Source organism: Mauremys reevesii, linkage group 12 (assembly GCF_016161935.1).
Source record: "Mauremys reevesii isolate NIE-2019 linkage group 12, ASM1616193v1, whole genome shotgun sequence".
Taxonomy (NCBI): domain Eukaryota; kingdom Metazoa; phylum Chordata; order Testudines; family Geoemydidae; genus Mauremys; species Mauremys reevesii.
Window position 1 is genome coordinate 18,344,459 of NC_052634.1, and position 25,478 is coordinate 18,369,936.

Here is a 25,478-nt window from a genome sequence, read left to right on the forward strand (position 1 = left end):
TCAATGCTTCAGAAAGTTCCTCGGCCAATTTTGTTAAAGTATGTAAATAAACCATTCTTGCAGATTTTAAAATGTTTAACTTTGCTCAGTTTTATATATTTGCTGTTCAATATCCTGTGTGGTTACTGTTAGAACAGAACATGTTTCATTATAATTATTTTATGTGACTACATCATCTGACTTCTTTCCAAATACAGAACAGAAATATTCATTGAATGCTTCTGCATTTTCTGCATCATTATTGATAATTTTACCATCCTTAACTAGTAACAGACATAACAAATTGCTTGGATTTCTTTTGTCCTACTTACAGCCTTCTCCACTGTGACAAATCTGTTAATTTACTGTAAATAGACATCAGATCTCCTAAAGAACTGGTTTAAAGGTAACATCTCAAGCCAGAGACACTAAACATTGAGAGGCAGGTTAATTAGTTTCCCAAAAGGGATTGTTTCAAACAGCACAGAGTCACCCTGGGGGCAAAGGATGTGAATGTAGGACTGAGAGACAGCTACTGTGTGGATGCAATGCCCAAAGGATTTTTCAGGAAAGCAGTTGTTCAAGCTATTTCTGAAAAGCACTGAATACAGTGCTAAGTGGAGCTGTGAAATAGAAATGGGCACTGCAGGAGCAACAAGCAGCTAGATCCCCTAAGATGGGACATCTGTGTTGTTCTATTTATGAGTGAGTGTCAGAGCCAGGCAGACCAAAGTAACTTGGGAAGTAAAACTGAAGAGGATTATGAGAAACACTACAGTCCAAGGGAAAGGACAGCTGACAGAGTTGTGTCTTTAGCTTTGTCTTCACTGGAAAATTGTTGCTAAAATTTCTCACTGCTGAATTCCCTAGATTCAGCTCCCATACCGATATCAACATCAGGAGCACTAGTATAGAAAAGATTTGGTGGCTACCATGTTAAGCACCATGTCATGCCATCCTTCTCTAAGAAGAGTTAGGGATCCTAAAATGGTATCCAGTACCATGAGAGAAAGAAAGCATGAAATGCAGAGCTCTGTGTAGTTTGAAACCTTGTCTCTGTCTCCTCCACCAACAGAAGTTGGTCCAATAAAATAAGTTCTCACCCACCTTTTCTCTCTAATATCCTGGGACCAACACAGCAACACTACAAACATGAAACATAGAACATCCAAATGCACCCCCCTTCCTGCGGTTTGCTTTTATGGGTAAATAATATGTGTTTAAATACAGCCAGAATGTAGGTCACACATACAGCATACACTTCCCATGTCCTGGAAAGCAGTGACGTTGAAAAGGACTCATGGATAACAGTGGATAACTAACTGAACATGAGCTATGCTATGTTGTGTATCAGAAAGGATAAGTTGTTTAGTTTCTTGATTACTGCATAAGGATTCCCTCCAAAAATTTCTGCTGCCTGCTTTTTCCAGTTGTGTAGCCACAGTCTCTCATTTCTGGATGGGCACATCATTTTTTTCCCCTACAATCCTGTGTCTGGTATGCATACTTCCTGCTCATCTGTTCCTCCAACTTCTGGAATGCAGCCCTCAGGTCACTAATATAAGAGACCTGTGTAGATGCCAGTTCTTGCTGCCTGGACATCAAGTCACAGGGACAGAGTCCAAAAATTATCTCATAAGGAGACAGATGAATAGTTGAGTGCTGGCTGTTGTTATATGCAAAGACAACAAATGATGTCTTTGTTTCTCAATTTTCACTGACTCAGACTCTAAGCATGGAACCAATGGTGCGGTTTGCTCTCTCCATTCCCCCATTACTTGTAGGATGAGCAACACTGGTTCTCACATTGGTTATCTGGAGTTGTTGCCAAACCTTCTATAATAACCACAATTCAAATTCCTTCCCCTGATCACTGCAGATACAGCATGGTGGGCCAGTTGTAACACTGTATGTTTCAGCAATGCGTTTATAACGGACTCAGTCCTTTTATGCCACCACATATTTTGAGAAGGCATCATATGCAAATATTGATTTCTAGCTGGTGTTCCTGGAAGTGGGCCTTTCAAGTCAATCTGTATGAACTCCCAGGGTTTACTAGATTGGAGTGTTTCCCCTAAAGTAATTCTACCTCTCCTCACTGGTGATTTCCTTTCTTGACACATAAGACAGGAAGGAATCCAGTCCTTCATGTCTGCAGCCATGTCCATCCAAAAAAATCTGTCAGATACCAGGTTCAGTCTCTTTTCATACCCCAGATGGCCTGCTGCTTTGCTGTCATGAAGACAGTCTAATATTGTTTTCTGTAAGCTTGCTGGCAAGCTGTTACCTTCATACACCAGCAAGTTGGTAGCCGAATCAATGAATAATCATTCCTGAGCTGCATTGAACTTCACCACTCTCTCCCCCTTTCGGTAGATCTGTTGACACCACACATAATTCAGGGTCCTTAGGCTGTTCTTGCAAGATATGCTCAGAGGCCCAAGCAGAGTCTAGTCTCACTGCCCTCACCTGTCTGAAATAATCCACGACCACATTTTGCTTTGTTTATGGTGAATTGTAAATATATACTTGGGCCGTTTGTGAATCCATCTCCACAAGTATCAGAGGGGTAGCCGTGTTAGTCTGGGTCTGTAAAAGCAGCAAAGAGTCCTGTAGCACCTTATAGACTAACAGACGTATTGGAGCATGAGCTTTTGTGGGTGCATCCGACGAAGTGGGTATTCATGAACGAAAGCTCATGCTCCAATACATCTGTTAATCTATAAGGTGCCACAGGACTCTTTGCTGCTTTTATATCTCCACAAGCATCCTTCTGGATTGTGTTTCATAACAAGTCACCTTGAGGCAATGTGGTCAGAGCAGTATGTGAATTCTGTATCTAGAAAATATGGATGATAGACCTTAAGGACCCGCAAAAAGAGCCAGACCCTCTTATTCTGTAGTCAAATAGTTGGTTTCCCTCTCATTTAATTTGCGACCTCAAAGAGCCATCAGTCTGTGCCTGCAGAGCTCATCAATTTGTTCAAGTGCAAATCCGGCACTTTGAGGCATTACAAATTATGATTAATGGATGAGAAGAGTCCAGGAATTAAAGCACAGCAAGGTTTAGAAATCCGTCTTTCAGTAACTCAAAAGTTTTTGCTATTCTTCGATCCAGATTTGTAGAGCCCTGCAAATCTGCAGATATCCGCATTTATATGTGCAAATGGGATGCAGATACAAATTTTGTATCCCCGCAGGGCTTTATAGACTTGCTCTTAGTTACTAATATAATGGTGTGAATTTCCTCCAGGTTTGTAGGAACCGTCCAGTCCTTTATAACATTCAGGTTCTGGGCTTGGGGTTCCAAACCATCCTTACTGACTATATGTCCCAGGAAGGTGATATGCCCCCTCGAAAACTGACATGTTTTCGGCAAGTTTACACCCTGACTCCTTATAAAGCTTTAGAATCCTTTCTATTTCCACCAGATGTTCCTCGTGTGTTTTATGAAAACAAGTATATGAGGGTGTCTGAAAGACAAAAATGATAAAACAAAGAAATCTGATGAGGTTCAACAAGGACAAGTGCAAAGTCCTGCACTTAGGACGGAAGAATCCCAGGCACTGCCACAGGCTGGGGACCGACTGGCTAAGCAGCAGTTCTGCAGAAAAAGACCTGGAGATTACAGTGGACAAGTAGCTGGATATGAGTCAGCAGTGTGCCCTTGTTGCCAAGAAGGCTAACGGCATATTGGGCTGTATAAGTAGGAGCATTGCCAGCAGATTGAGGGAAGTGATTATTCCCCTCTATTCGACACTGGTGAGGCCACACCTGGAGTATAGCATCCAGTTTTGGTCCCCCCACTATAGAAAGGATGTGGACAAATTGTAGAGAGTACAGCGGAGAGCAACAAAAATAACTAGGGTGCTGGGGCACATGATTTACAAAGGGAGGCTGAGGGAACTGAGGTTATTTAGTCTGCAGAAAAGAAGAGTGAGGGGGGATTTGATAGCAGCCTTCAACTACCTGAAGGGGGGTTCCAAAGAGGATGGAGCTCGGCTGTTCTCAGTGGTGGCAGATGACAGAACAAGGAGCAATGGTGTCAAGTTGCAGTGCGGGAGGTCTAGGTTGGATATTAGGAAACACTATTTCACTAGGAGGGTGGTGAGGCACTGGAATGGGTTACCTAAGGAGATGGTGGAATCTCCATCCTTAGAGGTTTTTAAGGCCCAGCTTGACAAAGCCCTGGCTGGGATGATTTAGTTGGTGTTGGTCCTGCTTTGAGCAGGGGGTTGGATTAGATGACTTCCTGGGGTCTCTTCCAACCCTAATCTTCTATTATTCTAACCCATATGGCGTCAGATAGGCAATTCTTCCTTGAGTCTCAGGTGACTCTTTTATGTGATATTTTCCAAATACCCATCTGGCCATCCTATAGCACATAATTTAGCTTCTCTTTCAATGCAACTAGATACAACAGGGGACTCTAACATGGGGAATGCCTCACAGGAATTCTCTCTGTCTTAAGCACAATCCAATGTTGCACATGATCATATCTCCGAAGTTCTTCATTATTCTTGGAGACCACACTAGTATACAGTAAGAGTAGCTGTTCTAATTGCTTCTTGTCATTGCCTTGTATGGATGCTTCTGTTACGTTAACCCCTATCTCTTTTTTCTGATTGGGTTGCATCATAGCTCTTGACCACTGCGCATGTGAGAGTCTTTGAGATACTAGCTACATTGGACACTGTCCCCAAGATCTGAATTTTCACTACCTGCATCTCCTGGTCACTCACATTTATTTCTCTTACCCAAAACTCCCCTTTTGGTCCAACTTGAAACAGAGCTCTGCTAACACAATTCTGACTGGATATCCATAGCTTCAAACACTCCCATAGGTTCAGTGATGCAGTCCTTTATTCTAGGGTATTATTGTGTGATGATCTGGTTTTGCCACAACTTTATTCTGAAGCACCACAGGTTCATGACATTCATCGCTCTTGTCCTGTGGTCATGGTAGGCTCCAAGATTTGTTCCTCCCCGCAGACTCCATGCTTCTTCCTACCTACATCTAGCAGGGGTATCTGAATATTTTCCAGGATCAAGTTTGTTCTGTTAATACCCCAGGAGTTCTTGTGATGCCTTCAGATAAAATCCACTCCTAATAACAGCACTAGAAATATTGGAATACTAAATAGACTTTTACTGTAGTGACCAAGTTCAGTGGAAGCTGAATTTCTCCTGTTGTCTGTGTTGTTAAGTGCTGTGTAATGTCGTTGCTGTGACAACACTGTTAAGGTTCCTAAGCTGTAACAGCTGCTCAGTGCTTCTGTTCTTGGAGCTCCAGTGTTAGCTACACGAGCAGAGAGCACAGCCTGCAAATTCAGCAGACACTGATGTTACTCAAAGAAAGATCACAGGCTCGGCTTGCTGGCAAAGATGTTCTGCCAGGCTTATTGTCAATGACTCATGGCACTAGTGCCCTGGCTCCATGGTTACAGGGACACTAACACACAGATGCCTGTGATGGGGGGAGGGATAGCTCAGTGGTTTGAGCATTGGCTTGCCTAAACCCAGTATTATGAGTTCAATCCTTGAGGGGGCCATTTAGGGATCTGGGGCAAAAATCTGTCTGGGATTGGTCCTGCTTTGAGCAGGGGGTAGGACTAAATGACCTCCTAAGGTCCCTTTCAACCCTGATATTCTATGACAATGGAACCAGGACAATGCCCTAGGCTGGACAAAGATGCCCCTCCTATGATTTCTCCTTGTATACACTGATACAAACATATTACACTCCAAATGTTCGTTACTAACCCTACACCTTGTACCTGCTAGTTTGAACAAAACATCTTTATCCAATATCCTGTCATCCCATCATTATCTTACAAGGGATCAGTGTGTTCTTTTACCTTCTTTAAGAATGTGTTTATGTAGTTACTTGAGAATTCTGGGTGCTCTTCTACCAACCTCTCCAGTCAGGACTGTACTTAATGGCTAGTAAATACCTAGTGTGTTGTTAGTTTGCCAAGGCCAGGCCTACTCTGATTCACAGCCCTTGGTTCACATTGTTCATTATGCCTGGGGCTCCAGCAAGGCCTACATTCCCCTCCTTTTTCTCTTTTTAGGGGGAGGATGTTTACCCATCATACCAGAAAATCATAATATATTAACTGAAAATGACCCAGTGGGCTAAGCACTGTTCCTTGGCCAGTTCGCTTTACTCATCCATACATTCATGCCCCTTGTGTCAAATGGTCTGCACATTCCCTCATACGACCAGTGGACAGTTTTCTTTTTCCAATTGTTCTTAGTCCCATATAGTGGGCCTGAGAATATTAGGTCCAGGACTTTAGTTGAGAGGTGTAGTCTTCGATTCATTTTGAACAACTGGGATAGGCACTATTACAGTGTGTCCCACAGTGCTTTGTCTATAAGGAGTAAAACAGGAATTTGGAATGGTGACATCACAAATGAAGCCTTCATATTAAAACTTCTTGTAATTAGTTACTACACTGTTGGAGCCTATCAGTGCTTTCCTTGAAGAAAAGGAAAAGTCTTATCCACCACTGAAAGATGAGCAATGGATGCACTGATATTGTGCATCATCTGCAACCTCTCAATTTGGCACTCCAAGGGAAGGATAAGATTTTTTCTGACCTTTCCCAGACAGTCTTCAGCTTCCAGAACAAGTTAAAGCTTCTGGAAACAGATATAGTGTCAAAAGACTTCAACCACATTCCCTGTCTCAAGAGTAGGGTAAACACATTCCTTGAAATCAAAATAGAAAATCACAAACTTGAGGAATACAGAGGTAAATCAAGGACTGATGACTTTCAGGCCAGGTTTGAAGACTTGCAGAAGCTGAAATCCTGTTTTACCTTTCTTGTAAGCCCATTCATGGTTGATCAGGCGCTAAAGATGAAGCATATATCACAGTCTACAATCAAGTTCTGGAAGCAAGTGCCAGGAACAAAGTAGCCTCAACTCAAGAAGACTAGTGTGTGACTCATTTCAATTTTTGGCACAACATACTGCTGTGAATCTCTGTACTCCGCAATGAAGTTCGTAAAATTGAAACCTCCTTCAGTCCTTACAAATCAACATCCGCCTTGATAACATCTGAACCAGATTTCCAAAGACTTACAACCAGGATGGAGACCCACAAGACCTCTAGCTCTAGCAGTAATTAGCCAAGATACAGTAATTAGGATGTTAATATTTTTTAAAATGTATGTGTAAAGGTTGTGCTTGCCACGCGGCTCCTGAACAGAGGGTCAGTAAATTTGGCCACCCCGGTATATATTATCTTTTTAAAGATTTTTGCTATAACATTCCTATAACTATATTTTAATATTTAATAAAGGTGCAAACAAGTTTATAAAAACCCAAACCAAAAATTGTCATTTCATTAATACTACTTTTGCACTAATTGTATAAAAAAACCTGTGACTGATAAAAGAGAATTGTTTTCATTTGCAATTGCATTATTTGTTGAGGCAAAAATGTACATATATTTATAACTGAGGCCTTTTTGAGCTTTGCAACAAAAATTGGTTATTAATAATATTATGATGGCTATACCCCAGCCATAGTATTAACATGTTGTGGTAACACTTATAATTAAAAAAATATAAAATTGACTTTTGTTGCAACAGAGTGAAAACAAAAGAAGTATTTACGTGACAGACACAACATACAATGACACAGCATAGAATCATAGAATATCAGGGTTGGAAGGGACCTCAGGAGGCCATCTAGACCAACCCCCTGCTCAAAGCAGGACCAATTCCCAACTAAATCATCCCAGCCAGGGCTTTGTCAAGCCTGACCTTAAAAACCTCTAAGGAAGGAGATTCCACCACCTCCCTAGGTTACCCATTCCAGTGCTTCACCACTCTCTGAGTGAAAAAGTTTTTCCTAGTATCCAACTTAAACCTCCCCCGCTGCAACTTGAGACCATTACTCCTTGTTCTGTCATCAGGTACCACTGAGAACAATCTAGATCCATCCTCTTTGGAACCCCCTTTCAGGTAGTTGAAAGCAGTTATCAAATCCCGCTCATTCTTCTCTTCTGCAGACTAAACAATCTCAGTTCACTCAGCCTCTCCTCATAAGTCATGTGCTCCAGCCCCCTAATCATTTTTGTTGCCCTCCGCTGGAATCTTTCCAATTTTTCCACATCCATCTTGTAGTGTGGGGCCCAAAACTGGACACAGTACTCCAGATGAGGCCTCACCAATGCCGAATAGAGGGGAATGATCAGATCCCTCGATCTGCTGGCAACGCCCCTACTTATACAGCCCAAAATGCTGTTAGCCTTCTTGGCAACAAGGGCACACTGTTGATTCATATCCAGCTTCTCGTCCACTGTAACCCCTAGGTCTTTTTCTGCAGAACTGCTTCCTAGCCCTTTCGGTCCCTAGTCTGTAACAGTGAACGGGATTCTTCCATCCTAAGTGCAGGACTCTGTACTTGTCCTTGTTTAACCTCATCAGGTTTCTTTTGGCTCAGTCCTCTAATTTGTCTAGGTCCCTCTGTATCCTATCCCTACCCTCCAGTGTATCTACCACTCCTCCAAGTTTAGTGTCATCTTCAAACTTGCTGAGAGTGCAGTCCGTGCCCAGGGGCGGCTCCAGGCACCAGCACACCAAGCACGTGCCTGGGGAGGCAAGCCACGGGGGGTGCTCTGCCAGTCACCATGAGGGCGGCAGGCAGGTTGCCTTCAGCGGCATGCCTGCGGAGGGTCTGCTGGTCCCGCGGCTTCAACGGACCTCCCGCAGGCATGCCGCTGAACCCGCGGGACCGGGGACCTCCTGCAGGCAAGCCGCCAAAGGTGGCCTGCCTGCTGTGCTTACGGCGGCAAAATACCTAGAGCCGCCCCTGTCCACGCCATCCTCCAGATCATTAATGAAGATATTGAACAAAACCGGCCACAGGACCGACCCTTGGGGCACTCCACTTGAAACCAGCTGCCAACTAGACATGGAGCCGTTGATCACTACCCGCTGAGCCCAACGATCTAGCCAGCTTTCTATCCACCTTATAGTCCAATCATCCAGCCCATACTTCTTTAACTTGCTGGCAAGAATACTGTGGGAAACCGTATCAAAAGCTTTGCTAAAGTCAAGGAATAACACACCCACTGCTTTCCCCTCATCCACAGACCCAGTTATCTCCTCATAGAAGGCAATTAGGTTAGTCAGGCATGACTTGCCCTTGGTGAATCCATGCTGATTGTTCCTGATCACTTTCCTCTCCACTAAGTGCTTCAGAATTGATTCCTTGAGTACCTGCTCCATGATTTTTCCAGGGACTGAGGTGAGGCTGACTGGCCTGTAGTTCCCCGGATCCTCCTTCATCCCTTTTTTAAAGATGGGCACTACATTAGCCTTTTTCCAGTCATCTGGGACCTCCCACAATCGCCACGAGTTTCCAAAGATAATGGCCAATGGCCCTGAAATCACATCCACCAACTCCTTTAGCACCCTCAGATGCAGCGCATCCAGCCCCATGGACTTGTTCTCATCCAGTTTTTCTAAATAGTCCTGAACCACTCCTTTCTTCACAGATTGCTAGTCACCTCCTCCCCATACTGTGCTGCCCAGTGCAGTAGTCTGGGAGCTGACCTTGTTTATGAAGACAGAGGCAAAAAAATCATTGAGTACATTAGCTTTTCCACATCCTCTGTCACTAGATTGCCTCCCCCATTCAGTAAGGGGCCCACACTTTCCTTGACTTTCTTCTTGTTGCTAACATACCTGAAGAAACCCTTCTTGTTACTCTTAATATCTCTTGCTAGCTGCAACTCCAAGTGTGATTTGGCCTTCCTGATTTCACTCCTGCATGCCTGAGCAATATTTTTATACTCCTCGCTGGTCATTTGTCCAATCTTCCACTTCTTGTAAGCTTCTTCTTTGCGTTTAAGATCAGCGAGGATTTCACTGTTAAGCCAAGCTGGTCGCCTGCCATATTTACTATTCTTCCTACACATCGGGATGGTTTTTTCCTGCAACCTCAATAAGGATTCTTTAAAATACAGCCAGCAATCCTGGACTCCTTTCCCCCTCATGTTATTTTCCCAGGGGATCCTGCCCATCAGCTCCCCGAGGGAGTCAAAGTCTGCTTTTCTGAAGTCCAGTGTCTGTATTCTGCTGCTCTCCTTTCTTCCTTGTGTCAGGATCCTGAACTCGACCATCTCATGGTCACTGCCTCCCAGGTTCCCATCCACTTTTGCTTCCCCTACTAACTCTTCTCTGTTTGTGAGCACAACATATATGACATACAGGACAAATTTACAATTGAAGACGAATGGCACTAGAATTGTATTTATAACTATATAAAATAAGACTTTAAGAGCTTAAAGTTAAAACAGACAGGTGAGCAAAAGAGTTAAATATTTAAATAAGCAAATTATTACCTTTTTATTTAAAACTTTTAATAAGAATTGATAAAAATCCACAGTAGTTGCCCACTTTGTTGTATTAATTTAGTTAACTTAAAGCAATTTCCATTACTTTATATTCCTTTTATTTTAAAAATGCTGCTATATGGAAATAAGGAAAACTCATGTTTCATATAGTAATTAATGGCTAGGATTAGAAGAAGAGCTAACGTTTCTGTTGCTTGGCAACCATATCTTCTAGAAAGTTAGGAATAGTTCCAGCTGTTGCATTCCTGAAAGGTTAAAATGATTAATTTACTGGGCTCATTTAAAGTAACGTTTTTACATTAGGTTTTTTCTTTCCCCGCGTCCCCAGTTCCTTCATCTTTTTCCTGTGATGCAGGTGTCTGTAATAACCAGGGCCGCCCAGAGAATTCCGGGGGCCCGGGGTCTTCGGCGGCGGGGGGCCCCCGCTCAGGCGCGTAGGGCGGCCCTTTCCATGGGGGGCGGCATTTGGCTCCGGTTGAGCTCCCGCAGGCATGCCTGCGGCAGGTCGACCGGAGCCCAGGACGAGTGCCTGCGGCGGGTGCCGTGGTCCCGCGGCTCCGCTTGACCTGCCGCAGTCGCCTGCGGGAGGTCCAGCCCAGCCGCGGGACGAGCGCCCCCTCCGCAGTCATGCCTGCGGCAGGTCCACTCGTCCCGGGCTCCGGTGGACCTGCCGCAGTCATGCCTGCGGGAGCTCAACCGGAGCCGCAGGGGCCCCGGAAAACACTCGTGGGGGCCCCTGCGGGACGCGGGGCCTGGGGCAACTTGCCCCTCTTGCCCCCCCCTCTGGGCGGCCCTGGTAATAACTACAACTTTTAACTTTTAAAACAGAGAGCAGAAATGAGGAGAGGTTGGGGGAGGAGGGGGAGAGAGGAGAAGAGCAATCTAGGAAGGGAGGGAGACCTGAGCCAAGAGATTAATTAACTCTGTGAAGTACCGGCAGCAGCAGTGAGTTTTGCAAACTGAGAGAAGATATAAAGGAAAATGTAACTGATATATAAAACTGTTTGAGAAAGAAGGTTATATTATTAGCTCTGAATGAGGAGTGGGGCTCCATAGGTAAAAGCAGAGGGTTGGGAACCCATAACCCTAGTTTTTATCCTGGCCCTTTGAGGAGAGTGGGGGTTGTTATTTACCTCTTTTTGGAAAACCCAAATTTGTTCCCCCAGTTGCTTTTCTCTGCATGCCAAATGGATTGCAGGATTGCCCTTCCCTGCTGCAGTTAACCATTTCTGTGCAGCTCCATGCATTAATGTATCAATTCTAGGTGTTAACCTGATCGCTCTTGGTTTTTCAGTTTGAAATTCTTTTTTAATCCACTCCCCAGCAATCAAGTCATAGCTCCCATCTCCTAATATGCTCTGTGAACAGGGCTGGATTTCCAATTAGGCACAGTAGGCATGTGCCCAGAGGCGCTGGCATTCTAGGGGCACCTTACCTCTCTAAAGAAGTTGCTGTGCCTCAGGGCACCTAAGGTGTAAACCCAGCCCTGTCTGTGAACGGTTCCATTTTCTCCTTCATCTGATTTACCAATCTAGTGAAAGTATTGTTTGCTGCTTTTCCCTCCTGTGCACTTACTCTTCCCATTCCAGCAGGCACCAGTCTAGGTCTCAATTTAGGTTTTACCAGAATGTAGCTCTTATCATACGGTGGTGGTTGCAATGCACAGAGACGGCTTGGTCACTCTTGGTCTGGGTCATTCTCAATGCCCCCATTCCAACACCCATTCCAATCATCTCATGTTCCATCTCTTAATTTTGCTAGGGCTACCTTTTTCTATTTCTGTCCCCATTCTTCAGGCGCTATATAAATACCCAAAGCCTGTTGTTGCCCAACAAGATTTATAACAGGGGCTGGCACTTTTTTTCTGCAGATTCACTACAGCTATTTCCAATTTTCTATTCTGTTCTTGTGCTTGCTGTAATGTATCATGTCTCTGGACTGCTTGCTGCCCTGCCAGGAGAGTTGAAGCCTTCCATGGCTTGGCTGCTTCTCTTAACTCTTCTTTTGTTTTTGTTATTTGCCCAGCCAGTTTTGTGGTGTGTTGTCTTAACCGTCTAACAGTCATGGCCATAGTTTGCAATATTGTACATTTATTATTCTTATTATTTTTCAAGGCTACACTCTCTGCCCTAGCCTTACAGATTCCAGTCCATGTTTCCCCACACTCTTTTTTAAACTTGTATGGACCACTTTTTTCATTACCCAGCACATCCAAACCTTATCAAAGTTTCTGGAGATCTGTGGAGGAGAGGGGGTGCCCCAGTTCATAGTTTTCTGCCACCTGAGGTCATGACCCCTAGAGCAGGCAGCTTGCCACTTACCTTATCAGCAGTCAGAGTCATCAGTGTTGTTAAGTGCTGTGGAATGTCATTGCTGCAGCAACGTTATCAAGGCTTCTACACTGTCACAGCTGCTCAGTGGACCCATTCTTGGTGTTCTGGTGTTAGCTGCACGAGAAGAGAACGTAGCCTGGTGGTTCAACAGACCTCAATGTTACTCATGTAGAAAGACCACAGACTCAGCTTGGTGGCAAAGGCACTCAACCAGGTTTATTATTGACAAAGAACAATACTACAGTGCTGCTTCTGTGGTTACAGGTACACTAACACATGTATGTCCATGACAATTGTACCAGCTCAGTCAGAGCACCAGGAGAGTGCCCCCTAGACTAGGCAAAGATGTCATAGAATCATAGAATATCAGGATTGGAAGGGACCTCAGGAGGTCATCTAGTCCAGTGCTTCTCAAAATTGGGCCTCCCTTGTTCATGGAAAGCCCCTGGAGGTCCGGGCCAGTTTGTTTACCTGCCGCGTCCACAGGTTCGGCCGATCGCGGCTCCCACTGGCCAATGGGGGCTGCGGGAAGTGGCGCAGGCCGAGGGATGTTCTGGCCACCCTGACCAATCCTTGGGGCACTCTGCTTGATACTGGCTACCAACTAGACATGGAGCCATTGATCACTACCCATTGAGCCTGACGATCTAGCCAGCTTTCTATCCACCTTATAGTCCATTCATCCAACCCATGTCCCTCCTATGACTTCTCCTTTTATACATTGATACAAATATGTTACATATTACACTCCAGACATTGTTCGTTACCAACCCTACACCTTGTATCTGCTAGTTCGAACAAAACATCCTTATCCGTTATCCTGTCATCCCATCCTTATCTTATGAGGGGGTCAGTGTGTTCTTGTACCATTTCTTAAGAATATGTTTAGGTAATTACTTGAGAACTCCGGGTGTTCTTGTACCAACCTGTCTGATCAAGAATGTGCTTACTTGGCTAGCCAAAACCTAGTTTTTCCAAGACCGGGTCTCCTCTGGTTCACAGTCTTTGGTTCACACTTTTAGTTATGCCTAAGGCTCCAGCAAGGCCTACAGTGTGACATTTCTGAAGATTAATAGTCATCTATTTAACTCTTGCATAGTCACCAATTTAACTCTTGCATGGCAAATTTTCTTCCCTTTTAGCACTGTTCACACTTGTTTCAGATTCTGACTCCAATGGCAGGTTTTTCTGCAGTTTCATACCAGAGCTCTGAGCAGTCATACTGCTCTCTTACATACAATGCAACTCCCCCACCTATTCTGCTCTGTCTGTCCTTCCTGAATCATTTATGTCCATCCATGACAGTACTCCAGTCATGTGAGTTATCCCACCAAGTCTCTGTTATTCCCATCACATCATAATTCTTTGGCTGTGCCAGGACTTCCAGTTCTCCCTGCTTGTTTCCCAGGCTTCTTGCATTTGTGTATAGGCACTTAAGATAACTCGCTGGTCGTCCTGCTTTCTCAGTATGAGGCAGGAGTCCTCTCCTCTTGTGCTCTCCTGCTCATGCTTTCTCCTGGTATCCCACTTCCCCACTTACCTCAGGGCTTTGGTCTCCTTCCCCCGGTGAACCTAGTTTAAAGCCCTCCTCACTACATTAGCCAGCTTGCTTGCGAAGATGCTCTCCTCTCTCTTCGTTACGTGGAGCCCATCTCTGCCTAGCACTCCTCCTTCTTGGAACATCATTCCATGGTCAAAGAATCCAAAGCCTTCTCTCAGACACCACCTGCATAGCCATTCATTGACTTCCACGATTCGACAGTCTCTACCCGGGCCTTTTCCTTACACAGGGAGGATGGACGAGAATGACATTTGTGCCTCAAATTCCTTTATCAATCTTCTCAGAGCCACGTAGTCTGCAGTGATCTGCTCAAGGTCATTCTGGGCAGTATCATTGGTGCCCATGTGGAGAAGCAGGAACGGGTAGCGATCCAAGGGCTTGATGAGTCTCAGCAGTCTCTCCGTCACATCATGATTCCTGGCCAGGTATCAGACATTACTTATCAGGGCTGTAAGTCTGGGCATCTGGAGATTTTATGTAAATGTTATAGTGTCTTAATTTCTATATTAGATGAATATGCATTACAGTATTTGCATGAATCTCCCGTCATAAATCCATCAATCCCCCCACCACCACCACAACATCAAGCCTATTAATTCCCCCCTTATTTTTCTCCCTTCCTTTTCCCTTCAAGTTTCCCCATCTCCTCTCTGGCTTTTTTGTTATGCCCTCAAATCCCCTCCTCCTCTTTGCTCACTCCTTCCCTGAAATTTCTCTCCTCTCCTTTCTTCCTCTCACTCCTGCTCGCATCCCCTTTGAGCTTTTCTGTCTTCCTGGGGCATCAATATCTTGGCTGCTATAGTGTGCTCTAGGCTGCAGTCTGCTGCTCCCCCTGCAGACCTGTGCCTGCAGAGCTCACTCTCTATATTGTTGGGCTGGCTGGATAGATACTAGACAGCTCTGCAGGGGGAGGAGAAAGAGGAATAAAATAACTGTTGGAGTCAGAGAGGTATCTATAGTAGGGCTACATGGTACAGCTGTGGAGAGGGCATCTGAAGAGAACCAGGATGTGGAGCAGAGGGGTTCTGCAGCAAAAATCCTAAGGACAGCCATGCTAGGGAAGAAAGCTTCACTGAAGTTTAGTTTTTGTTACTTACATGGCATAGATTAATAGAGTCATTGATTTTAAGGCCAGCATTTTGACGATTGAGTCTGATCTTGTGCATTAGTAGGCCATAGAATTTCACCCAGTGATTCCAGCATTGAGATCATTAATTTCTGGTTGAGCTAGAATGTATCTTTTAGAAGGACACTCATTCTTAATGTAAAGAGTTCTAAGGATGGAACTCCTTGGAAAGCTGCTCTTAGGTATAGCTACCCACACTGTGGCTGGGGAATGCAGAGGCATAGAGCAGGGACCTTGGTGTAGAGTGGTTGATTGAATCTACTTCTCTCTATGTCAAAAGTCTAAATCCCTCTTCTTATTCCATCATATCCACCCCATGTGTCATCACCGAAAAGATCAGTACCTTTAAGGGACCGTCAGCCAAATACTGTGAGCAATACATTTCAATAAAAATTTCTCTGTAATAGCCACAAACACCTTAAAATTAAGGCAATGAAGTAGGAGGGAGAGGATTCTAGGCCCAGATGAGGAAGCAAATTCTGTTCAGAGCTACCCATGTGGAATCAGGTATGAATCTATTACATTAATTGCATCATTGGGCAGCAAAGACCTTCTAGTATTCAGCGCTATCATTACCTGCCTGCTGCAATTTCACTCCTCCACCCCCCATGACAGCAGCAGTTTCAATGTGAGCACTCTGCTGAGGAGCTGCTTTCTCACTTCACTCTGAACATGAGTCCCACAGGGGGCCTTGCTTTGTCTTTTGCTTTCTGAGGCTGCCAGGGTTACACAATGCCAAGAAGGACAACCAGATACACTAAAAATCAGGGATTTTAAATGGGCACATTGATTCCCCCATGCTGTGGACTCTTGATGCTGACAGACCATTGCCTATAATCATAAAATTCCTTAGCTTGCAGGACAGAGAATTGATCTTGTGTGGACCCTGTAAGGGCAGCAAGGGAGATGATATCTTCTTTTACCCCAATTCCTGCCTAGAAACACAAAAGGGAACAGCATTTATTCCCAGCAGATATAATCTCTGAAATAAAAACATTAAATCTGACCTCTGCAGAACATGTACATCTCAGTTTCACTAGGAGACTCTCAGGCCTGGTCCATACCTAAAACTATATCATTCTACTCTACAATGAGAGCAGCACAGGGAACCAGGGATCGGCAAAGAGGCTCTTCAACTGCTTTATATATATATACACACACAGTATTGTCACCGTGCCTCAGTGGGTTACAGCTGAGAATACCAGTTTCAGGACAAACTGCTGAGAAATAGGGAAGACTTACCCCCAAATTGGTGGTTATTCTACCATTAGATATACCAAGCCAGTAACAAAAATAAACTTTTGACTCACCACAAGAAGTCAAAAATGCACTCTCTTTAGGAATTCCAGCATTTATTTCACCACCCAGACACTAGCTTATGATGAGCATTTATTGAAAACCAATTTCATCAAACAAAGGATTCTTCTGATCTCAAGAGACCAGTGACATAACTAGGTTAATATATAACTCAGATCTTACCCAATAATCACGCTGTTGCCAATCCTTTAATAGCTAAAATCTAAAGGTTTATTTTTAAAAGAAAAGAAATAGAGCGTTAAAATGGTTAAGGAAATCATATACATACAATCATTGCAAAGTACTTGTATCATGTTTGAAGCCGTGATGGAATAAACTGCTAGTTTGCAAGTCTCTCCAGAAATTACCCAATCAGCTTGGTGGTCATCAGTCATTGTTTAGAGCTTCCTTATTAGAAATCCAACCCAGAGAAATGAAGCAGGAAATGAAGACAAAATGGAGATGTTTCTAGGGTCTTTTATACCCTCTCCCATGTGGATGGAATTTTACTGTCCCAAACAAAGCTTCCAGTCTCAGTTTGTGGAAAATTACAGGCACAAGATGGAGTCCAGGGTCACATGAGCAAGTCACATGCCCTTGCATGACTTGCTGACTCACATGAGCAAGCCATTGGCCACATGGAGGCTAAGGCGTCTACAGGAAGAGCCAACTGGGTGGAATGAGTTTCTTTTATGGCCCACTGTGAGAGTTAATTGCCCTTGATGGGCCATCAACACAAAGCTGTCTGGCCTGAATGTAGTTTTTATGTGCTGGGTGCTACCCCAGGATCAAATACATTTGAAATACTGGCACATAGACAATGTTCATAACTTTAGATACAAAGATGATACATGCATACAAACAGAATAATCATATTTGACAGATTCTAACTTTTTCATTGATTCCTTACATGACATACTTTGTATAAGATTTGTTGCAATAACAGTGGTAGCAACATTGATATACAAGGTCATATTTCAATCATACCGAATCACAACCATGATGGGGGAGAGGAGCCCTTACATGCCAGGTGACAGCTTTATTACTATATAACCATATGTACATATTTAGCTCCCAAAGGCCCCACTAAAGACTGGGGCCCCATTGGTGGATGCTCTACAAACACAGATAAGACACAGGAATACAGGAACTACCAGTGTGGATCAAAATCATGAACCATTTAGTCCAGTACCCTGTCTCCAACACTGGTATGCATCAGATGCTTTTGAAGAAGGTGCAAGGACCCTCCTTAGTAATTAGAGATTGTCTTAAATAATGCACCATAAGATTTACTTATTTTTCCAAGACAATCGCTGCCATGGAGGGTTTGCAGTTTACGAAACAATAAACAGATAAAGGGTTGGAAATTGGAAACAACATATCAGCAAAAGGACAGGTCGATTCATGTGAGGACCCTGGAGTAAATGTCATAGTTGAAGTTATATTGTAACACCTTGTATTTGCCAGCCAATTGGGATGTTGTTTGAATATTGGTTTAATTAACATTTTGTTAAAATTGCTGTGTTGTATTACATAAGCATAGTGGGGCAGTTGGTTGCAGTATGTGCTTTCAGGAGGCTCAGGTAGCTGTGAGTGTGGCCACACACCAGCGCTGCTCTTACACAGCTGGATGACCAGCGCTGCAAACTACCAGTGCTGCAAACCGTAAGTGTAGCCAAGCCCTCAGAGCAGCGTGTGTGGGAGATTACTGCCTCCACTTCTAGATTAGGGAAGACCGAGCTTGTTTAAACTTCAAGGAAGCAAAACTTTATTCTTGGAAGTGTGGCACTGGCATGGCTTGGTTTGTTACATGTTTCTGGTTGGCTGGCTTTTTAACTGAGAGTACAGGGAAAGTGAAGGGGAGGGGGACAGGCATGGGGAAGTGAGTATGAGTAGGGAAGCAGGAAAGAGAAGGAAGAGGAAAGGAACAGTCTCAACTCATCTTATCTGTGTAGCCATAATCAATAGTTTGAGGTTCTGTCTCAACTAGCATAAAAGGTAGGTTTTTTAAACATTAGCTACCACATTTTAAAATGCTAGTGTAGACAAGGCAAATTATATTTTAACATGGGTTAATTCAAAGTCAAGGTGAGCCCTGGGAAGGGTTTTTAGAGTTAGGTTTGGTCTACACTTAAAAGTTAGCTTGACATAGCTACATCAGTCAGGGGGATGAAAAAACATACCCCTGACCAACTTAGTTATGTCTACATAACTTTTAGGTGAAGATGCAGGTATGTCAGTGGAAGAATTATTCTGTCGACATTGCTAGCATCATTTGGGTGGTGTTCCTACACTGACAGAAAAAGGCCTTCTGGTGGTGTAGGCTGTGTCTACACTACAGAATTATGCTGGTATAGATATGCCAACACATCTATGCCAGTATAATCTCTGTAGCGTAGAAACAGCCTCAAGCAGCAGAGAAGGTGAAAGCCAATCAATCCTCATTGTTAGGAGAAACATCATCCATCTCAGTCACTTTGAGAGAGCTGTTCAAAAAGTGGCAATTCTTTTCTATGTATTCTATGTATTTTTATTTTCCATGCAAAAGAAATAGATTAGATTTCAAACGAAAAATTTTGATTATGTGTAATTTGAGTCAAATCAAAATAAAATGGTTTAATTTTTGGAGGCTATTCCCCTTTCTTTTCCTCCCCTCTTCTTCCCCCCGGAAAGGAAGAGAAAGAGTGAGAAACAAGAACAATGACAACAACTAAGAATACATGAGTATTTTCATTTCAAACCTAATTGAAAATTTTTGTTTGGATGAAAAATTGACAAATCAGGGAACATTTCCTAACAAAAAGAGAATTGTTTGATTTCCTTCTAAAGTTTTCAAATTGAACTGAACCAAAAAAAGTTTTTAATGAAAAATCTGAAGATAGTGAAGATTATAAAACAGTTTTGTCAAAAAATCTTTTTTAATGAAAAATGTTTTTTAAAAGGGAACTTGAAGTGGGAGGATCTGAGTTCTCCTGGCTTTGTTGTGTGCCATTTGGCAAGTCACTTAGTCTGTCTCTGCCTTAGCTTCCCTATCTATAAAATGCCCTTTGTCACTGGGCATTGAGGCTTCATTCACTAATAGATCTGGTCAACGTTTTTTAGATCAAAAAAATTTCCCACTGAAAATTTGGGTTTCTGTGTCACCCCTCAGGAAAAAGGTAGTTTTGACTAAATTTGCAGGGTTTTTTTAAAGGAAGTTTCTAAACATGGCAATTTTTTAAATTTCAATTGAAATTTGTTTAGTTTTGTTTTCCGAAAACCAAATATTTTTTGAAAATTCAATTTTTTCCCCCCTTTCTCCTCCTTTGTCACCTTTTTTGCCATTGTGCACAATTTACTAAATAATGTCCAAGCTGTTGTAGGGCTTTTTTTGCTTTATTTTTTTCCCTTTTCTACTCAGCAGTGTTTCAAAACTTCATCCTATTGAGGAAATTTTGAAAAGTCACAGAGGGGAAGAGTTAACAAAGTTCATTTTTCTAACTTAGTAACTTTTCCAAAGTTGGAAACATTTTTAAAAGTTAAAGTAGAAAAAGGGAAATGTTAAAAAGAGAGGAAAGAATAAAAAATCCAATAACTAGACATTCTGTTCCATTCAGGAGCAAAAAAGGGAGAAAAGAAAAATCCAAAATTTCAAAAGGTTGTTTTAATTTCTGAAGGTTGAATTGAAATGTGAATGTCAATTAAAATAAAAAATGAAATGAAATTTCAGATAGAACTAAAGCATTTTACAAAATTTGAATCTAAATGAAAAAAATACTGTTTTATTTCATTTTGAAGTTTTTCCATAGAAAAAAATATCAAAATATTTACAACAGAAATTCATTGTTGGAAAAAAGTATGTTTTATTCTTTGTTTATTAATATTTCTAAAATGTGTTGAGATCCCTAAAAATCTGGGTCTGCAGAAGAGCACAGGGTTAGTATTGAATTAATCCTTTGATCAAAGGCTAATTCCCAAAAAGGCTTGTTTCTACTGATTGTGTCTGAAATCTTTGTATAAGCTGAGGTTTGTGTTGGTCTTTCTAGGATTTGCTGCAGAATTCTCCGAACTCAATGACTGCAGTGGCCAACAACCCCCAGGGAATTGTGGTCCCAGCATCAGCGCTGCAGCCGGGGAATATCTCCATGACAACGGTCAATTCACAAGTTGTGTCAGGTGGGAGGCGTGCAATGTACATCAGTGACCATGTTAGTCACATCTTTTGCATGCTTAGATTCTTTCTTTAGATGACAAGAAAAAAAACTGAAGTAAGAACAGGCAGAGCAAATGTCTGTGAAATGAAAGGTATGGCATGGAACTGGACAGCACTTGGCACGTCCAAGTGTCTTCTGACTCAAATGTTGTGAAATGGGAACACTTGTCTTTCTGTTAAAGCTGAGATCATTAACTGCACAGAAGGAGAGCTCTGATGGCTCTGACTTCTTCTTGGATCAGGGCTCACGATACTGCATGCTGGCCCATTGGTAGCCAGTAGGTTCATTTTCTCAGAACCATTCTTTGTGAGCTGGGCACTGTCTGTTATTTCAGCAACTCTAGTTCTGCTTTGGGTATCGATCTGTGATCCAGTGCAGAATGGATGTGTTTTAAAACAGAGCTGTAGTGTTGATGCATCAGCCTTCTGTCATCTCTGCTTTGCAGAACGTCAAACCAGGGGCGGCTCTATGTTTTTTGCTGCCCCAAGCACAGCAGTCAGGCAGCCTTCGGCGGCACGCCTGTGGGCGGTCTGCTGGTCACGCGGATTCGGCGGCGTTTCTGTGGGTGATCTGCCAGTCCCGCACCTTCGGCATTCCCGCCACCAAAGCTGCGGGACTGGCGGAGCTGCTGCAGGCATGCCGCTGAAGGCTGCCTGACTGCCGCCCTCACAGCAACCGGCAGGCCGCCCCCCGCAGCTTGCCGTCCCAGGCATGCGCTTGCTGCGCTGGTGCCTGGAGCCACACCTGTGTCAAATTCTGTAGCTCCAGGGGTGGTATTATCCCCAGAATAGGATGGGAGAGTTCTATCCCCTCACAGCCACTCCAGGCTGTGGCTGCCCCAGGACCCCAGAACCTGAGAGCTCTTGGCTTTGGAAGGAAATGACATTATTTTGTCATACTTTTACTGTGATCCTTTGCTTGAACTACAGGAATGGATCTAGACCCATTTTTGTCCGGCTGATCCAATCCTTGTGCTGGACAGTGTGCCGCTCAGCTATAAGTGTTAATATGCTGCTTTCAAAACTGACTTCTCACTACAACCCTGGGCTGCAGCTGGGACCAGTGAAACCACTGGCCTTGTGCATGTGCCTCCCCTTGGCCAGCCTGGAGTGATAAATACCAGCTGTTTCCCTAAAATTCTGCTTTGAACCATATCTTTGTCAGGTGGAGCCCTTTACCAGCCTGTAACTATGGTAACATCTCAGGGCCAGGTGGTAACCCAAGCAATCCCACAAGGAGCCATACAGATCCAGAACACACAGGTAAGATGAGTGGGACCAACAGGCCTGAAAGGGCTAAGCCAGAGCACTGGCTTCCTTCAAGTTTTAAAAGGGGAACAACTACAGGGAAAGAGCTTGATCATTTTTCATTCATCCACTGCTCTCCATCTGCCCCCACAATCTCCTTTCATGCCCTGTTTCAGCTCCTGCTCTCTCTGGTCACATGCTTGCTCTCACACTCTCTTTTTGCACATGATCTCACGTTCCCTTCTCTCACACTCTCCCCTCCATGCTATCTTGTGCTCTCTCTCCCCTCTCACACTCACTCCTGCTCTCTCACCTAAATTGTACAGGCAGACTCACTTACAAACAACAGCTGCCATTGCTTTTAGCAGATTTTAGGTCCAGCAGTTCCTGACAATATGCTTAGCAATGAGGAGCCAAATATTCTGTCAGAGTGCAGACAGCTCTCATTAAAATCAGTGGGGGTTATGTACTCACACATGATCAGGCCTGGGACATCCAGCCAGACCTATGCATAATGCAAGTGTGATGGGCTGTCAAAGGGAGATCTGAGTTTTGATCCTGTACTAACACTCTGGCTTCTTAGTAAGTAACTGACCCATGACATGTGACTGTCGATGAGGAGATGCAGACCCATGACCAGCCTGTGTGAAATAAATCAAAGAAAGGCTCTGATTTACTTGGGGTTGGTCCTGCTTTGAGCAGGGGGTTGGACTAGATGACCTCCTGAGGTTTTCTTCCTAATCTTCTATGATTCTATGCTAATCCACTTCTGAGGGGCAGGGTGATTCAGTAAAAGTTATTCTCTGACCTTATTGCAATAGGTTTGACAAACTGATAGAGTCCTGTGCTTGCCCTCTATGAATACATATTTCAGTAAAAGCAGCAAAGAATCCTGTGGCACCTTATAGACTAACAGACGTTTTGCAGTATTCACCCACGAAAGCTCATGCTGCAAAACGTCTGTTAGTCTATAAGGTGCCACAGGATTCTTTGCTGCTTTTACAGAACCAGACTAACACGGCTACCCCTCTGATATTTCAGTAAGACTTTTTAGGATCTGAATCCCAAATATTTATGTGCTTCTGCTGTGGTTAGCTACATTAGCTTAGCAGTGGGCTGCCTCATCCACTGAAGAGTCCTGAACTAGCTAAGGCCTAATGTTTCAGAGAGTTCAGGGTCTGGTAATAAGAACTGCCCTCTGCTAAAATAAAGCTCTATTCCTCCAGAGCTCTTTGGCAGTTCAGTGTTGCAGAGCTTTGAAGCTTGGGAGAACAAAGCTCCTTGTTTAGTTTTCTCTTTACAAAATAAAACTATACACACAGAATGCAAAAAATACTACATAAAGCTAATGATAAAATTACAGTTAATCACGCAAAAATCAAGAGAGGTTAAACTAAAGGTTGCTCACACAACTGTACCTCTGCCTCTTTGTTTGAATGCATTATAAATACAGGGACAGATTCACCCAAACGTTCCTGCTGTGTTGCATGCCTCTTATGATGCGAAGCAGCTATAAATCCATTTAAGCAGCAACTTAAGCTAGGTTTACAGTTGCTTTGCACCACAGTAGTGCAAAGCAGCTGGAGTGTACCTGTGAATCTGGCTCAGTCTTTAATTTCATGATCACACACTATTTCTCAAGATAATACAAAAACATATCATCCAGGTCTTTTCTACAACCTCAGACAGACACATATAACATCTTGTAGTGCTATGCAGTCCACAGAAGTTGTTTATATGAAATGTATGTGGAAAACACACTTAGACAACGTGCCATGAACAACAAAGAGTCATAACAACAAAGAATCATAATGAAAATGCATTGGCTTTCACAGGGGTTTAAAATCAAATGCTAAACTCTTCCATCAGGAATACATGTATATTTGATGTCATTTTATAGAAAAAAAATCAGTTTTCTATGTACTTGAACTGGTCTAGCTAGAAATGTATTGATAACTTTCAAGCCGAGTGTAAATTCTGTACTCGATTTACCATGCACTGAAGAGACAATATTTAAAAGAACAAACATTTAAAAGCAATTATGGCCTAGTTGGCAGATGCGACTGAGGTAATAGAAGCTGTGGATGCCCAGCACTTCTGAAAGTCATGTCCTTAACAAAGAAACATGAATGCATTGAATCTCAGAGTGTTCAGAAATGCAGTGAAAAAATACACAGTAATTAACCTTTTATTTTAAGGAATTCCATACAGGCATTTCTCTGAGATATCCCTCAGTTTGGTTCATTCCAGAGCTACAGCTAAGGTATTTATCAGACATTTTAATGTGAATTAGGCTGAACTTGAGCAATTTACTGTAGAGTTATAGACGGACTTTAAGGTCAGAAGGGACCATCATGATCATCTAGTCTGACCTCCTGATGGTTTAAAGACTTCAAGTTACAGAGAACCCAACACTGACACTAGTTTAACCTGAAAATGACCCATGCCCTGCTTGACGCAACAGAACATTTTTGAATGATCTGCACTGTATAGAACAAAAAATGATACAACAGTGCACAGGATAATACATCTCTCCTGTCAACAAAAGATATCGCCATAATCACTCATCCTCAGCTCCCACGCACATGAATTATGGAGCTCAGTAAAAAGGTTCATTTGTTTTATTGTTCACCACTAGTTTGTTTCCTTTGTATTCCCCCTCCCTTTTCATAAATTATAGGCATTTGCAGAAACTGATTCAGAATACTGAGATTTGTATTCACTGTGCTAAAGAACTTTCCCAGCCTTCCATTGGAAGTCCACAGAGACAGAGTCAAACCTAGCTGACAGATGTTTGTGCTTGTTTCATACAAAAAACTATATCCGAAGATAAGAGTTGCAGATTTAAGCACTCAAAATGCCAGAAGTAAGGTTGCCTGTGCAGCCTAACTATATGCCTCTTTCGTAACAGAGGCAGGGATCCCTCTGTTTCTATACTCATGTAATTAAAGACTGTTATAATACACACACAGAAGCAGAATTAAGGTTGCATGGGTGTTTCCTAACCAGTTAGTGTTTGATTTTGCCATTTTAACTTTCTTTTAATAAAGGTCATGTGTATGAAGATTTAGGTTTTTTAAAAAACAAGTTATAAAAACTGAAATTCTGTCACACAGAGCCATAATGGAAATTTTTAAGAGCAGGTTAGACAAATACCTGTCCAGGATGGTCTAGATAATATTTAGTCCTGCCATGAGTGCAGGGGACTGGACTACATGTCCTCTCAAGGTCTCTTCCAATCCTATGATTCTACAATGACTCCTCCCTCTGTGGTTTGAACCCAGTAGGGGAGCAGCAGACACCACTAATTTGGTTGACTTAATTTATCCTCTCTACACACACATCATACAAAACTCATCATGTCT

At 43.1% G+C, this 25,478-nt stretch overlaps 1 protein-coding gene across 12 annotated transcripts in view; it reads left to right on the forward strand.

Moving 5' to 3' along the window:
* The window catches only part of PKNOX2 (PBX/knotted 1 homeobox 2), a 655,223-nt gene that overhangs the window by 553,141 nt on the left and 76,604 nt on the right, over positions 1–25,478 (forward strand). For all 12 annotated transcript variants that reach the window (XM_039496651.1, XM_039496659.1, XM_039496654.1 and 9 more), the window contains 2 exons: positions 20,699–20,828; positions 22,031–22,128. In XM_039496651.1, coding sequence (XP_039352585.1) covers positions 20,699–20,828; positions 22,031–22,128 — 228 coding nt within the window. The remainder of the gene's footprint in view (positions 1–20,698; positions 20,829–22,030; positions 22,129–25,478) is intronic.